This window comes from Balaenoptera acutorostrata, chromosome 2, assembly GCF_949987535.1.
Source record: "Balaenoptera acutorostrata chromosome 2, mBalAcu1.1, whole genome shotgun sequence".
NCBI classification, from domain to species: domain Eukaryota; kingdom Metazoa; phylum Chordata; class Mammalia; order Artiodactyla; family Balaenopteridae; genus Balaenoptera; species Balaenoptera acutorostrata.
In genome coordinates, this window is record NC_080065.1 from 43,795,610 (window position 1) to 43,811,297 (window position 15,688).

Consider the following 15,688-nt stretch of genomic DNA (forward strand, 5'->3'; position numbering starts at 1 on the left):
ATCCTTTGTCAGTTGCTTCATTTGCAAATATTTTCTCCCATTCTGAGGGTTGTCTTTTGGTCTTGTTTATGGTTTCCTTTGCTGTGCAAAAGCTTTGAAGTTTCATTAGGTCCCATTTGTTTATTTTTGTTTTTATTTCCATTTCTCCAGGAGGTGGGTCAAAAAGGATCTTGATGTGATTTATGTCATACAGTGTTCTGCCTACGTTTTCCTCTAAGAGTTTTATAGTGTCTTACATTTAGGTCTCTAATCCATTTTGAGTTTATTTTTGTGTATGGTGTTAGGGAGTATTCTAATTTCATTCTTTTACATGTAGCTGTCCTGTTTTCCCAGCACCACTTATTGAAGAGGCTTTCTTTTCTCCATTGTATATCCTTGCCTCCTTTGTCAAAGATAAGGTGACCATATGTGCATGGGTTTATCTCTGGGCTTTCTATCCTGTTCCATTGATCTATATTTCTGTTTTTGTGCCAGTACCATACTGTCTTGATTACTGTAGCTTTGTATTTTAGTCTGAAGTCTGGGAGCCTGATTCCTCGAGCTCCGTTTTTCTTTCTCAAGATTGCTTTGGCTATTCGGGATCTTTTGTGTTTCCATGCAAATTGTGCAATTTTTTGTTCTAGTTCTGTGAAAAATGCCATTGGTAGTTTGATAGGGATTGCACTGAATCCTATAGTATAGTCACTTTCACAATATTGATTCTTCCAATCCAAAAATATGGTATATCTCTCCATCTGTATCGTCTTTAGTTTCTTTCATCAGTGTCTTATAGTCTTCTGCATACAGGTCTACCTAGGTAGGTTTATTCCTAGGTATTTTATTCTTTTTGTTGCAGTGGTAAATGGGAGTGTTTCCTTAATTTCTCTTTCAGATTTTTCATCATTAGTGTGTAGGAATGCAAGAGATTTCTGTACATTAATTTTGTATCCTGCTACTTTACCAAATTCATTGATTAGCTCTGGTAGTTTTCTGGTAACATCTTTAGGATTCTCTGTGTATAGTATCATGTCATCTGCAAAGAGTGACAGTTTTACTTCTTCTTTTCTGATTTGGATTCCTTTAATTTCTTTTTCTTCCCTGATTACCATTGCTAGGACTTCCAAAACTATGTTGAATAGTAGTGGTGAGAGTGGGTAACCTTGTCTTGTTCTTGGTCTTAGTGGAAATGGTTTCAGTTTTTCACCACTGAGAACGATGTTGGCTGTGGGTTTGTCATATGTGGCCTTTATTATGTTGAGCTAAGTTCCCTCTATGCCTACTTTCTGGTGGGTTTTCATCATAAATGGGTGTTGAATTTTGTCAAAAGCTTTTTCTGCATCTATTGAGATGATCATATGGTGTTTATTCTTCAATTTGTTAATATGGTGTATCACATTGATTGATTTGCATATATTGAAGAATTCTTGCATTCCTGGGATAAACCCCACTTGGTCGTGGTGTATGATCCTTTTAATGTGCTGTTGGATTCTGTTTGCTAGTATTTTGTTGAGGAGTTTTGCATCTGTGTTCATCAGTGCTATGGGCCTGTAGTTGTCTTTTTTGTGACATCTTTGTCTGGTTTTCATATTGGGGTGATGGTGGCCTCATAGAATGAGTTTGGGAGTGTTCCTCGCTCTGCTCTATTTTGGAAGAGTTTGAGAAAGATAGGTGTTAGCTCTTCTCTAAATGTTTGATAAAATTGGCCTGTGAAGCCATCTGGTCCTGGGCTTTTGTTTGCTGGAAGATTTTATCATAGTTTCAATTTCAGTGCTTGTGATTGCCCTGTTTATATTTTCTCTTTCGTCCTGGCTCAGTCTCGGAAGCTTGTGCTTTTCTAGGAATTTGTCCATTTCTTCCAGGTTGTCCATTTTATTGGCATATAGTTGCTTGTAGTAATCTCTCATGATCCTTTGTTTTTCCTCAGTGTCAGTTGTTACTTCTCCTTATTCATTTCTAATTCTGTTGATTTGAGTCTTTTCCCTTTTTTTCTTGATGAGTCTGGCTAATGGTTTATCAATTTTGTTTATATTCTCAAAGAACCACCTTTTAGTTTTATTGATCTTTGCTATCATTTCCTTCATTTCATTTTCATTTATTTCTGATCTGATCTTTATGACTTCTTTCCTTGTGCTAACTTTGGGGTTTTTTTGTTCTTCTTTCTCTAATTGTTTTAGGTGTAAGTTTAGGTTGTTTATTTGAGATTTTTTTGTTTCTTGAGGTAGGATTGTATTGCTATATACTTCCCTCTTAGAACTGCTTTTGCTGCATCCCATAGGTTTTGGGTCGTCGTGTTTTCATTGTCATTTGTTTCTAGATATTTTTTGATTTCCTCAGTGACCTCTTGGTTATTTAGTAGTGTATGGTTTAGCCACAATGTGTTTGTATTTTTACAGTTTTTTTCCTGTAATTGATATCTAGTCTTATGGCATTGTGGTCAGAAAAGATACTTAATATGTTTTCAATTTTCTTAAATTTACCAATGCTTGATTTGTGACCCACGATATGGTCTATCCTGGAGAATGTTCCATGAGCATTTGAGAAGAAAGTGTATTCTGTTGTTTTTGGATGGAATGTCCTATAAATATCAATTAATTCCATCCTGTTTAATGTGGCATTTAAAGCTTGTGTTTCCTTATTTAATTTCATCTTGGATGATCTGTCCATTGGTGAAAGTGGGGTGTTAAAGTCCCTAATATTATTGTGTTACTGTCGATTTCCCCTTTTATGGCTGTTAGCATTTGCCTTATGTATTGAGGTGCTCCTATGTTGGGTGCATATATATTTACAATTGTTGTATCTTCTTCTTGGATTGATCCCTTGATCATTATGTAGTTTCCTTCTTTGTTTCTCATAATAGTCTTTATTTTAAAGTCTATTTTGTCTGATATGAGAATTGCTACTCCAGCTTTCTTTTTTTTTTTTTTATGTAATGTCTGAAACATTTATATTAACATATTTCCATACATATTTCCATACAAATACAAATATAAGATTTTTAGAAATTTCATGTAATGTCTGAAACATTTATATTAACATATTTCCATACAAATAACCCAATGAAAGCTTAGTATTAGTTGTTTTGTTTGTTTTTTTATACTGCAGGTTCTTATTAGGCATCAGTTTTATACACATCAGTGTATACATGTCAATCCCAATCACCCAATTCAGCACACCACCATCCCCACCTCACTGCAGTTTTCCCCCCTTGGTGTCCATATGTCCATTCTCTACATCTGTGTCTCAACTTCTGCCCTGCAAACTGGCTCATCTGTACCATTTTTCTAGGTTCCACATACATGCATTAATATACGATATTTGTTTTTCTCTTTCTGACTTACTTCACTCTGTATGACAGTCTCTAGATCCATCCACGTCTCAACAAATGACTCAATTTCGTTCCTTTTTATGGCTGAGTAATATTCCATGGTATATATGTACCACAACTTCTTTATCCATTCGTCTGTTGATGGGCATTTAGGTTGCTTCCATGACCTGGCTATTGTAAATAGTGCTGCAATGAACATTCGGGTGCATGTGTCCTTTTGAATTACGGTTTTCTCTGGGTATATGCCCAGTAGTGGGATTGCTGGGTCATATGGTAATTCTATTTTTAGTTTTTTAAGGAACCTCCATATTGTTCTCCATAGTGGCTGTATCAATTTACATTCCCACCAACAGTGCAAGAGGGTTCCCTTTTCTCCACACCCTCTCCAGCATTTGTTGTTTGTAGATTTTCTGATGATGCCCATTCTAACAGGAGTGAGGTGATACCTCATTGTAGTTTTGATTTGCATTTCTCTAATAATTAGTGATGTTGAGCATCTTTTCATGTGCTTCGTGGCCGTCTGTATGTCTTCTTTGGAGAAATGTCTATTTAGGTCTTTTCCCCATTTTTGGATTGGGGTGTTTGTTTCTTTGATATTGAGCTGAATGAGCTGTTTATATATTTTGGAGATTAATCCTTTGTCAGTTTATTCATTTGCAAATATTTTCTCCCATTCCAAGGGTTGTCTTTTTGTCTTGTTTATGGTTTCCTTTGCTGTGCAAAAGCTTTGAAGTTTCATTAGGTCCCACTTGTTTATTTTTGTTTTTATTTCCATTACTCTAGGAGGTGGATCAAAAAAGATCTTGCTGTGATTTATGTCAAAGAGTGTTCTTCCTATGTTTTCCTCTAAGAGTTTTATAGTGTCCAGTCTTATATTTAGGTCTCTAATCCATTTTGAGTTTATTTTTGTGTATGGTGTTAGGGAGTATTCTAATTTCATTCTTTTACATGTAGCTGTCCAGTTTTCCCAGCACCACTTATTGAAGAGACTGTCTTTTCTCCATTGTATATCTTTGCCTCCTTTGTCAGAGATTAGTTGACCATAGGTGCGTGGGTTAATCTCTGGGCTTTCTATCTTGTTCCATTGATCTATGTTTCTGTTTTTGTGCCAGTACCATATTGTCTTGATTACTGTAGCTTTGTAGTATAGTCTGAAGTCAGGGAGTCTGATTCCTCCAGCTCCATTTTTTTGCCTCAAGACTGCTTTGGCTATTCGGGGTCTTTTGTGTCTCCATACAAATTTTAAGATGATTTGTTCTAGCTCCGTAAAAAATGCCATTGGTAATTTGATAGGGATTGCATTGAATCTGTAGATTGCTTTGGGTAGTATACTCATTTTCACAATGTTGATTCTTCCAATCCAAGAACATGGTATATCTCTCCATCTATTTGTATCATCTTTAATTTCTTTCATCAGTGTCTTATAGTTTTCTGCATACAGGTCTTTTGTCTCCCTAGGTAGGTTTATTCCTAGGTATTTTATTCTTTTTGTTGCAATGGTAAATGGGAGTGTTTCCATAATTTCTCTTTCAGATTTTTCATCATTAGTGTATAGGAATGCAAGAGATTTCTGTGCATTAATTTTGTAACCTGCAACTTTACCATATTCATTAATTAGCTCTAGCAGTTTTCTGGTGGCAGTTTTAGGATTCTCTATGTATAGTATCATGTCATCCGCAAAACAGTGACAGTTTTACTTCTTCTTTTCCAATTTGTATTCCTTTTATTTCTTTTTCTTCTCTGATTGCCGTGGCTAGGACTTCCAGAACTATGTTGAATAATAGTGGTGAGAGTGGACATCCTTGTCTCGTTCCTGATCTTAGAGGAAATGCTTTCAGTTTTTCACCATTGAGAATGATGTTTGCTGTGGGTTTGTCATATATGGCCTTTATTATGTTGAGGTAGGTTCCCTCTATGCCCACTTTCTGGAGAGTTTTTATCAGAAATGGGTGTTGAATTTTGTCAAAAGCTTTTTCTGCATCTATTGAGATGATCATATGGTTTTTATTCTTCAATTTGTTAATATGGTGTATCACATTGATTGATTTGCGTATATTGAAGAATCCTTGCATCCCTGGGATAAATCCCACTTGATCGTGGTGTATGATCCTTTTAATGTGTTGTTGCATTCTGTTTGCTAGTATTTTGTTGAGGATTTTTGCATCTATATTCATCAGTGATATTGGTCTGTAATTTTCTTTTTTTGTAGTGTCTTTGTCTGGTTTTGGTATCAGGGTGATGGTGGCCTCATAGAATGAGTTTGGGAGTGTTCCTTCTTCTGCAATTTTTTGGAAGAGTTTGAGAAGGATGGGTGTTAGCTTTTCTCTAAATGTTTGATAGAATTCACCTGTGAAGCCATCTGGTCCTGGACTTTTGTTTGTTGGAAGATTTTTAATCACAGTTTCAATTTCATTACTTGTGATTGGTCTGTTCATATTTTCTGTTTCTTCCTGATTCAGTCTTGGAAGGTTATACCTTTCTAAGAATTTGTCCATTTCTTCCAGGTTGTCCATTTTATTGGCATAAAGTTGCTTGTAGTAGTCTCTTAGGATGTTTTGTATTTCTGCGGTGTCTGTTGTAACTTCTCCTTTTTCGTTTCTGATTTTATTGATTTGAGTCCTCTCCCTCTTTTTCTTGATGAGTCTGGCTAATGGCTTATCAATTTTGTTTATCTTCTCAAAGAACCAACTTTTAGTTTTATTGATCTTTGCTATTGTTTTCTTTGTTTCTATTTCATTTATTTCTGCTCTGATCTTTATGATTTCTTTCCTTCTGCTAACTTTGGGTTTTGTTTGTTCTTCTTTCTCTAGTTTCTTTAGGTGTAATGTTAGATTGTTTACTTGAGATTTTTCTTGTTTCTTTAGGTAGGCTTGTGTAGCTATAAACTTCCCTCTTAGAACCGCTTTTGCTGCATCCCATAGGTTTTGGGTCGTCGTGTTTTCATTGTCATTTGTCTCTAGGTATTTTTTGATTTCCTGTTTGATTTCTTCAGTGATCTCTTGGTTATTTAGTAACATATTGTTTAGCCTCCACGTGTTTGTCTTTTTTACGTTTTTTTCCCTGTAATTCATTTCTAATCTCATAGCGTTGTGGTCAGAAAAGATGCTTGATATGATTTCAATTTTCTTAAATTTACTGAGGCTTGATTTGTGACCCAAGATGTGATCTATCCTGGAGAATGTTCCGTGCGCACTTGAGAAGAACATGTAATCTGCCGTTTTGGGATGGAATGTCCTATATATATCAATTAAATCTATCTGGTCTATTGTGTCATTTAAAGCTTCTGTTTCCTTATTTATTTTCATTTTGGATGATCTGTCCATTGGTGTAAGTGAGGTGTTAAAGTCCCCCACTATTATTGTGTTACTGTCGATTTCCTCTTTTATAGCTGTTAGCAGTTGCCTTATGTATTGAGGTGCTCCTATGTTGGGTGCATATATATTTATAATTGTTATATCTTCTTCTTGGATTGATCCCTGGATCATTATGTAGTGTCCTTCCTTGTCTCTTGTAACATTCTTTATTTTAAAGTCTATTTTATCTGATATGAGTATAGCTACTCCAGCTTTCTTTTGATTTCCATTTGCATGGAATATCTTTTTCCATCCCCTCACTTTCAGTCTGTATGTGTCCCTAGGTCTGAAGTGGGTCTCTTGTAGACAGCATATATATGGGTCTTGTTTTTGTATCCATTCAGCCAGTCTATGTCTTTTGGTTGGGGCATTTAATCCATTCACATTTAAGGTAATTATCGATATGTATGTTCCTATGACCATTTTCTTAATTGTTTTGGGTTTGTGTTTGTAGGTCCTTTTCTTCTCTTGTGTTTCCCACTTAGAGAAGTTCCTTTAGCATTTGTTGTAGAGCTGGTTTGGTGGTGCTGAATTCTCTTAGCTTTTGCTTGTCTGTAAAGCTTTTGATTTCTCCATCGAATCTGAATGAGATCCTTGCTGGGTAGAGTAATCTTGGTTGTAGGTTCTTCCCTTTCATCACTTTAAGTATATCATGCCACTCCCTTCTGGCTTGCAGAATTTCTGCTGAGAAATCAGCTGTTAACCTTATGGGAGTTCCCTTGTATGTTATTTGTCGTTTTTCCCTTGCTGCTTTCAGTAATTTTTCTTTGTCTTTAATTTTTGCCACTTTGATTACTATGTGTCTCGGCGTGTTTCTCCTTGGGTTTATTCTGTATGGGACTCTCTGCGCTTCCTGGACTTGGGTGGCTATTTCCTTTCCCATGTTAGGGAAGTTTTCGACTATAATCTCTTCAAATATTTTCTCTGGTCCTTTCTCTCTCTCTTCTCCTTCTGGGACCCCTATAATGCGAATGTTGTTGCGTTTAATGTTGTCCCAGAGGTCTCTTAGGCTGTCTTCATTTCTTTTCATTCTTTTTTCTTTAGTCTGTTCTGCAGCAGTGAATTCCACCATTCTGTCTTCCAGGTCACTTATCCGTTCTTCTGCCTCAGTTATTCTGCTATTGATTCCTTCTAGTGTAGTTTTCATTTCAGTTATTGTATTGGTCATCTCTGTTTGTTTGTTCTTTAATTCTTCTAGGTCTTTGTTAATCATTTCTTGCATCTTCTCAATCTTTGCCTCCATTCTTATTCCGAGGTCCTGGATCATCTGCACTATCATTATTCCGAATTGTTTTTCTGGAAGGTTGCCTATCTCCACTTCATTTAGTTGTTTTTCTGGGGTTTTTTCTTGTTCCTTCATCTGGTACATAGCCCTCTGCCTTTTCATCTTCTCTGTCTTTCTGTAACTGTCTCCAGCTTTCTTTTGATTTCCATTTGCATGCAATATCTTTTTCCATCCCCTCACTTTCAGTCTGTATGTGTCCCTAGGTCTGAAGTGGGTCTCTTGTAGACAGCATATATACGGGTCTTGTTTTTGTGTCCATTCAGCCAGTCTGTGTCTTTTGGGTGGAGCATTTAAAACATTTACATTTAAGGTAATTATCGATATGTATGTTTCTATTACCATTTTCTTAATTGTTTTGGGTTTGTTTTTATAGGTCTTTTCCTTCTCTTGTGTTTCCTGCCTAGAGAAGTTCCTTTAGCATTTGTTGTAAAGCTGGTTTGATGGTGCTGAATTCTCTTAGCTTTTGCTTGTCTGTAAAAGTTTTAATTTCTCCATCAAATCTGAATGAGATCCTTGCCAGGTAGAGTAATCTTGGTTGTAAGTTTTTCCCTTTCATCACTTTAAACATGTCCTGCCACTCCCTTCTGGCTTGCAGAGTTTCTGCTGAAAGATCAGCTGTTAACCTTTTGGGGATTCCCTTGTATGTTAATTGTTGCTTTTCCCTTGCTGCTTTTAATATTTTTTCTTTGTATTTAATTTTTGACAGTTTGATTAATATGTGTCTTGGCATGTTTCTCCTTGGATTTATCCTGTATGGGACTCTGCACTTCCTGGACTTGAGTGACTATTTCCTTTCCCATATTAGGGAACTTTTCAACTATAAGCTCTTCAAATATTTTCTCAGTCCTTTTCTTTTTCAATTCATCTTCTGGGACCCCTATAATTCGAATGTTGGTGCATTTAATGTTGTCCCAGTTGTCTCTGAGACTGTCCTAAATTCTTTTCATTCTTTTTCTTTATTCTGTTCTGCAGTAGTTATTTCCACTATTTTATCATCCAGGTCACTTATCCAGTCTTCTGCCTCAGTTACTCTGCTATTGATTCCTTCTAGAGAATTTTTAATTTCATTTATTTTGTTGTTCATCATTTTTTCTTTGCTCTTTAGTTCTTCTAGGTCCCTGTTAAAACGTTTCTTGTATTTTCTCCATTCTATTTCCAAGATTTTGGATCATCTTTACTATCATTACTCTGAATTCTTTTTCAGTTTGACTGCATATTTCCTCTTCATTTGTTTGGTCTGGTGGGTTTTTACCTTGCTCCTTCATCTGCTATGTATTTCTCTGTCTTCTCAGTTTGCTTAACTTACTGTGTTTGGGGTCTCCTTTTAACAGGCTACAGGTTCATAGTTCCCATTGTTTTTGGTGCCTGCCCCCAGTGGGTAAGTTTGGTTCAGTGGGCTGTGTAGGCTGTGTGGCAGGACCTGGTGCCTGTGTTCTAATGGGTGAGTCTGGATCTTGTCTTTCTGGTGGGCAGGACCATGTCCAGTGGTGTGTTTTGGGGTGTCTGTGACCTTATTATGATTTTAGGCAACCTTTCTGCTAATGGGTGGTGTTGTGTCCTGTCTTGCTAGTTGTTTAGCATGGGGTGTCCAGCACTGGAGCTTACTGATTGTTGAGTGGAGCTGGGTCTTAGCGTTGAGATGGAGGTCTCTGGGAGAGCTCTCACCGATTGATGTTATGAGGGTCCAGGAGGTCTCTGGTGGACCAGTGTCCTGAACTTGGCTCTCCCACCTCAGAGGCTCAGGCCTGACACCTGGCTGGAGCACCAAGACCCTGTCAGCCACATGGCTCAGAAGAAAAGGGAGAAAAGAAATTAGAAAGAAAGAAAGAAAAAATAAAAATAAAGTTATAAAAATAAAAAATAAAAAAATTATTAAAATAAATAAATAAAAAGGTAAAAAAAAAAAGAAGAGAGCAACCAAACCAACAAACAAATCCACCAATGATAACAAGCACTAAAAACTATACTAAAAAAACCCAGAAAGAACCCTAGGACAGATGGTAAAAGCAAACCTATACAGACAAAATCACACAAGGAAGCATATACATACAGAATCACAAAAAGAGAAAAAGAAAAATATATATACATATATATGTAAAAAGAGGAAGAGAGCAAACAAATCAATAAACAAATCTACCAATGATAATACACTCTAAATACTAAACTAAGATAAACATAAAAGTAGAAACAAATTAGACACAGAAAGCAAACCCCAAGTCTACAATTGCTCCCAAAGTCCACTGACTCAGTTTGGGGATGATTCGTTGTGTATTCAGGTATTCCACAGATGCAGGGTACATCAAGTTGATTGTGGAGATTTAATCTGCTGCTCCTGAGGGTGCATGGAGAGATCTCCCTTTCTCTTCTTTGTTTGCACAGCTCCTGGGGTTCAGCTTTGGATTTGCCCCTGCCTCTGCAGGTAGGTCGCCCTTTGGCATCTGTTTTTCACCCAGACAGGAGGGTGTTAAAGGAGCGATGATTCCAGGGCTCTGGCTCACTCAGGCCGGGGGAAGGGAGGGGTACGGTAGTTATACTGAAATGCGGGGTAAGCCTGCGGTGGCAGAGGCCGGTGAGACATTGCAACAGCCTGAGGCATGCTGTGTGTTCTCCCAGGGAAGTTGTCCATGGATCACAGGACCCTGGCAATCGAGGGCTGCACAGACTCCCAGGACAGGAGGTGCGGATATTGACCCGTGCTTGCACATAGGCTTCTTGGTGGCTGCAGCAGCAGTGTTAGTGTTTCATGCCCATCTCTGGTGTCCACGCTGATAGCCGCGGCTCATGCCTGTCTCTGGAGCTCGTTTAGGCAGTGCTCTGAATCCCCTCTCCTTGCGCACCCCGAAACAGTGGTCTCTTGCCTCTTAGGCAAGTCCAGACTTTTTCCCAGACTCCCTCCCGGCTAGCTGTGGTGCACTAGCCCCCTTCAGGCTGTGTTCATGCAGCCACCCCCAGTCCTGTCCCTGGGGTCTGACCTCTGAAGCCTGAGCCTCAGCTCCCAGCCCCCACCCGACTCAGAGGTTGAGCAGACAAGCCTCTCAGGTTGGTGAGTGCTGGTCGGCACTGATCCTCTGTGTGGGAATCTCTCTGCTTTGCCCTCTGCACCCCTGTTGCTGCACTCTCCTCCATGACTCCGAAGCTTCCCCCCTGCCCACCCTCCATTCCCACTAGTGAAGGAGCTCCCTAGTGTGTGGAAACCTTTCCTCCTTCACAGTTCCCTCCCAGAGGTGCAGGTCTGTCCCTACTCTTTTGTCTCTGTTTTTTCTTTTTTCTTTTGCCCTGCCCAGGTACGTGGGAAGTTTCTTGCCTTTTGGGAAGTCTGAGGTCTTCTGCAAGCATTCAGTAGGTGTTCTATAGGAGTTCTTCCACATGTAGGTGTATTTTTGTTGTATTTACGGGGAGGAAGGTGATCTCCACGTCTTACTCCTCCGCCATCTTGAAGTTCCTGCCTCCCCCCTTTTTTTTTTGATTGTTTTTTTTTCTTTGATGTTGAGTTGTTTGAGCTGTTTATATACTTTGTATATTAACCCCTTATCAGTCTTACAATTTGCAAATATTTTCTCCCATTCAGTAGGTTGTCTTTTTGTTTTGTCAATTATTTCTATAGGCAATATTTTAACAGGTAAATTAGGTAAAGTATCTGCTCAGAAGACAAAAACTTTCAACTCTAACCTTAATCAAAGTTAGCTGTTTTAAAGTATTCTAGGAACTTCCCTGATGGTCCAGTGGTAAAGAATCTGCCTTCCAATGCAGGGGACGCATGTTCAATCCCTGATTGGGGAACTAAGATCCCACATGCAGCCAGGCAACTAAGCCCTTGCGCCACAACTACTGAGCTTGTGTACCTCAACAAGAGAGCCTGCGTGCTGCAAACCACAGAGCCCATGCACTCTGGAGCCTGCACGCCACAACTAGAGAGAGAAAACCCGCACAACACAACTAGAGAGAAGCCCGCGCACTGCAATGAAGAGCCCACGCACTGTAACGAAAGATCCTGCATGCCTCAGCAAAGATCTCGTGTGCCAGAACTAAGAACTGACACAGCCAAAAAAATAAAGAAAATAAATAAATAAAACGAATATTCAAAACATAAAGTGTTCTAGAATGCTCTACAAAATATTAGTATGAAAATAATTGTATAAGAGGAATAAGGGGAGAAGACTATTACTGAATCATTAACTCTCTTTCAAAATAATTTGTATTTTCCTCTTTCCGTGATTGTTCGTGATGTTCCCTCTGTTAAGAATGCTGACTACCAGCCTCATCCTTTGATGTCCATTTTTGCTTCCTTAGACCATTTTACTTTTTTTCAGGAAGGGGAACTTATTCATATCTTTCCACTCATTTGTATGATTATTACTATACTTGTTATGTATTTTAAACAGTTTTACTAAGTTAGTAGACAGAAATGTACCTTTGACTTTTTTATCCACTGTAGCACTTAATTGGGCACATGTTGTTTAATCAATAATGTTAAAATATTTAGACAGAAGTCTCATGAAATAATTTAAGTTTCATAGATCAATAATCTAATCCTTCCCAACTTTGACAAGGAAAAAATGTTGAGTCAAACATGCTTCCTTAGTCACTGGATGCTGCTGAGTAATTAACCTACAGGAGTTTCTAAAGATCAGGCTGTTACATGGACTCTTTCTGTCCATTCTTCTGTGGCCAGAAATGTCGAGTGAGTGGTTCTACAGGGAAATGCATAGTCTCTTACCGGAAAAACTCTGTAGGAAGTGAACTAACCAAGGGGAAGATGTTAGCACCCATCTCTGACCTCAGTGTTCTGTATTTCGGCTATAAACATGATACACATAAGGAGAGCCCCATGGTACACTCGCTCTGTATTTTTGCTGAGGATTCCTTTATATAGACAATAAGCATAAAGCCACTAAGATAGCTCATCTGCTCCCTAAATAACATATAAAAGTGCTTAGGGCATAGAAAGCACTAGACAAATGTTAGTTTTCACTTTAGCTTTTAATATCATTTCATTCTTTAGAGCTATGCTGACCAAAGAGCCACTGGCCACCCATGGCTACTGAACACTTGAAATATTACTTGTCCACATTGATATGTGCTCAAAATATACACACTGAATTCCAAACACTTAGTATGGAAAAAAGGATGTCAAATAACTCATTAATAATTTTAATACTGATTGCATGCTAGTGTGGATATATTGAGTTAAATAAAATATATTATTTAAGTTAATTTCACCTGTTGCTTTTTTGTTTTATTAATGTGGCCACTAGAAAACTTAAAATTACATATGTGCCCACATTTGTGGCTTGCATTATATTTCTGTTGGACAGAACTGCTTTAGAGAGACCTCCCAGGTGTGTGGCAAGACAGCTGTACTGTAGATGTTCATCAAGGATCTTGATCAGCTAAGAGGAAAAGAAGGAGAACAAATTATAGCTGAGCAAATAGAAACTGTTCACTTATTAAAAATTGAAATTAAATTTGGTTTTTTTTTACTGTTTTGTGGTCAGCTTTGTCTTTAAGAAACTATAGCTAACATTTTATGTCTAATGGGAAATAAAATCCCTATTTCTAGGTTACTGGTTGGTTCACCATGGAGTGGCTTTCCTGAGAACCGAATGGGAGATGTGTATAAATGTCCTGTTGATCTATCCACCACTACATGTGAAAAACTGAATTTGCAAAGTAAGTTATAATTAGCAATGTGATTTTTTTACACGTAACAAAATCTCATTTGTTATATACCCAGTTGAAAAATAACAACAAAACCAATCATAGTTTTGTCTTTAAGGAATATAGACAGCTTTTGTTGCCTTTATCTCTGTAGTCATATGGGGCCCAACTGTATTCAAATTTCCAACACAGTTTGATGACCTGATTAAGTAAGATGGATGCATGGGAAACGTGCTGCCTCCTGGGCCATCTACCCCCAGACTGTGGACCAGTTTCCACCGACATGTAGGATTATTTTGCTGGTTACTTATAGAAATCTGAGACTATCCATACTTCTCTCCCTCCTCAAAACAAACCATTAAGTATAGAAACATCAGTACTAGGGCTGATTTTGGGGGTGCTGAGGAACACTCTGTATTTCTGGTCATGTCTAAATGATTTCATTCTACTAAAAAAACATTCACAATTTGGAATTCTTTGTAATTGTTTGGAATTGCTGTTTTAATTATCCACAAAAGTAGACCTCCGTTTCCAGAAGTTAAGTAGTGAAGGAGAATTGGGAAAATAGTTTGATAAGGTAGCAGGGTTAAGAGACAATTTTTCCAATAAAAAAGAGATGATCCTATTTGTAGGGAGAGTGGAAGGAGGCAATAAAAAGGGAGTGACTACTGGTCAAGAATAAAGTTAACTGGATGGAATTAATGCCTCTGGTACCTGGGAAAATGAGTCTTAGGAAGAATGCTCTCTTCTCTGAAACACAAAGGAAAGAGAGAAGTCAGAATTCTAGAAGGACCTTTAGGTAAAGATGAGAGAAGTTGAGATTATCCTTCAAGTGTGATTATCTTCTTTGCAGTAGAGATTGATGGGATCTGGGTTGAGTTTGGAGGCTTGAGAAGAAGGGTAAAGTTTTAAAACAGGTATCCTGGGAAATGGGGGATAAACTATATAATAAAACTTTTGAATACTCACCCCTAATATATATATATTTTTATTATTTTAGAAATTGTATGCATATGTATATATACATATGAGCAGATGACTTAGCATAATTTATGTGTATACACATATACATAAACAGAGTAATTTTATGTATATGAATACCTGTATGTGTATATATATGTATACACCTTGGCAGAGATTAGAGGATATGAGAAAATAATGATATTATTGAGAAGAATTTCAATGTTCAGTAGCTCAAGAATGGATACAGCAGATGATGCCCTATTTGAGTGAGAGAGAGAAGGTTGGAGAGATTTATCTATTATTCTACATGCTAGTGTCATGATTTCCTTTTAAAGTTCATTCACTATTGCTTTGAGCCAGATTCTACCATACGGCATTCTTCGATAACACTTTAAGGATATTTTTTTCCGATCCAGAATAAAGCTTTAGCTGGAGCCACCATGACCTTTGCAGACTCCACCCCCTAGGATCACATTCTGCAGATGTGATCACATATTTAAATGAGCTGCCAGATCACTGAAGGCATCTCATTTGCATACACCTCATTATATAACACGAGCACTAAATTCAATGCTACATGTAAACCTGAGCATACATTGAAAAAAAAATGGCTTTAAGTAAATGATTTAACCACTCTTAAAAATCTTCTCCCCTTTGAAAGCTTCCACGAGCATTTCCAATGTTACTGAGATGAAAACCAACATGAGCCTTGGCTTGACACTGACAAGGAATGTGGGAACAGGAGGATTTCTTGTGAGTGTTTACTTTTCAAATCCTTATTCCTTTCAAGAAAGTATGAAGTCAGTGTCTTCTCACCATCCCTCCTAGCAAACCAAATCTTGAGGTTTAAATGTTTGAGCTTGATTTTGGATAAGACATGCTAGATGGAGAGCCAACATGAAAGGACAATGTGTTGATATGTAGACGTCTTAAGATATTTAGTAAAACCATTGCCACAGAAAGTTCTGGAAAAAGGGATCAGAAGGAACACCAATTCTTTACCCTTAGAAAATGTGCTTTGTATTTGTTGATAACAGCAGAATTCTAGCTCTCATTTCTCCTTCCTGTAGGAACATTCAGGATAGGTACTGCAAATTCAGAAAGCAGTTTTCAAAGCTACAAAGT

At 37.7% G+C, this 15,688-nt stretch overlaps 1 protein-coding gene across 1 annotated transcript in view; it reads left to right on the plus strand.

Annotated features, from left to right (window-relative positions):
* ITGA2 (integrin subunit alpha 2) overlaps positions 1–15,688 on the plus strand; it is a 108,591-nt gene that overhangs the window by 40,031 nt on the left and 52,872 nt on the right. The window contains exons 3-4 of the mRNA XM_007195575.2: positions 13,503–13,612; positions 15,225–15,316. Of these exons, the coding sequence (XP_007195637.1) occupies positions 13,503–13,612; positions 15,225–15,316 (202 nt within the window). The remainder of the gene's footprint in view (positions 1–13,502; positions 13,613–15,224; positions 15,317–15,688) is intronic.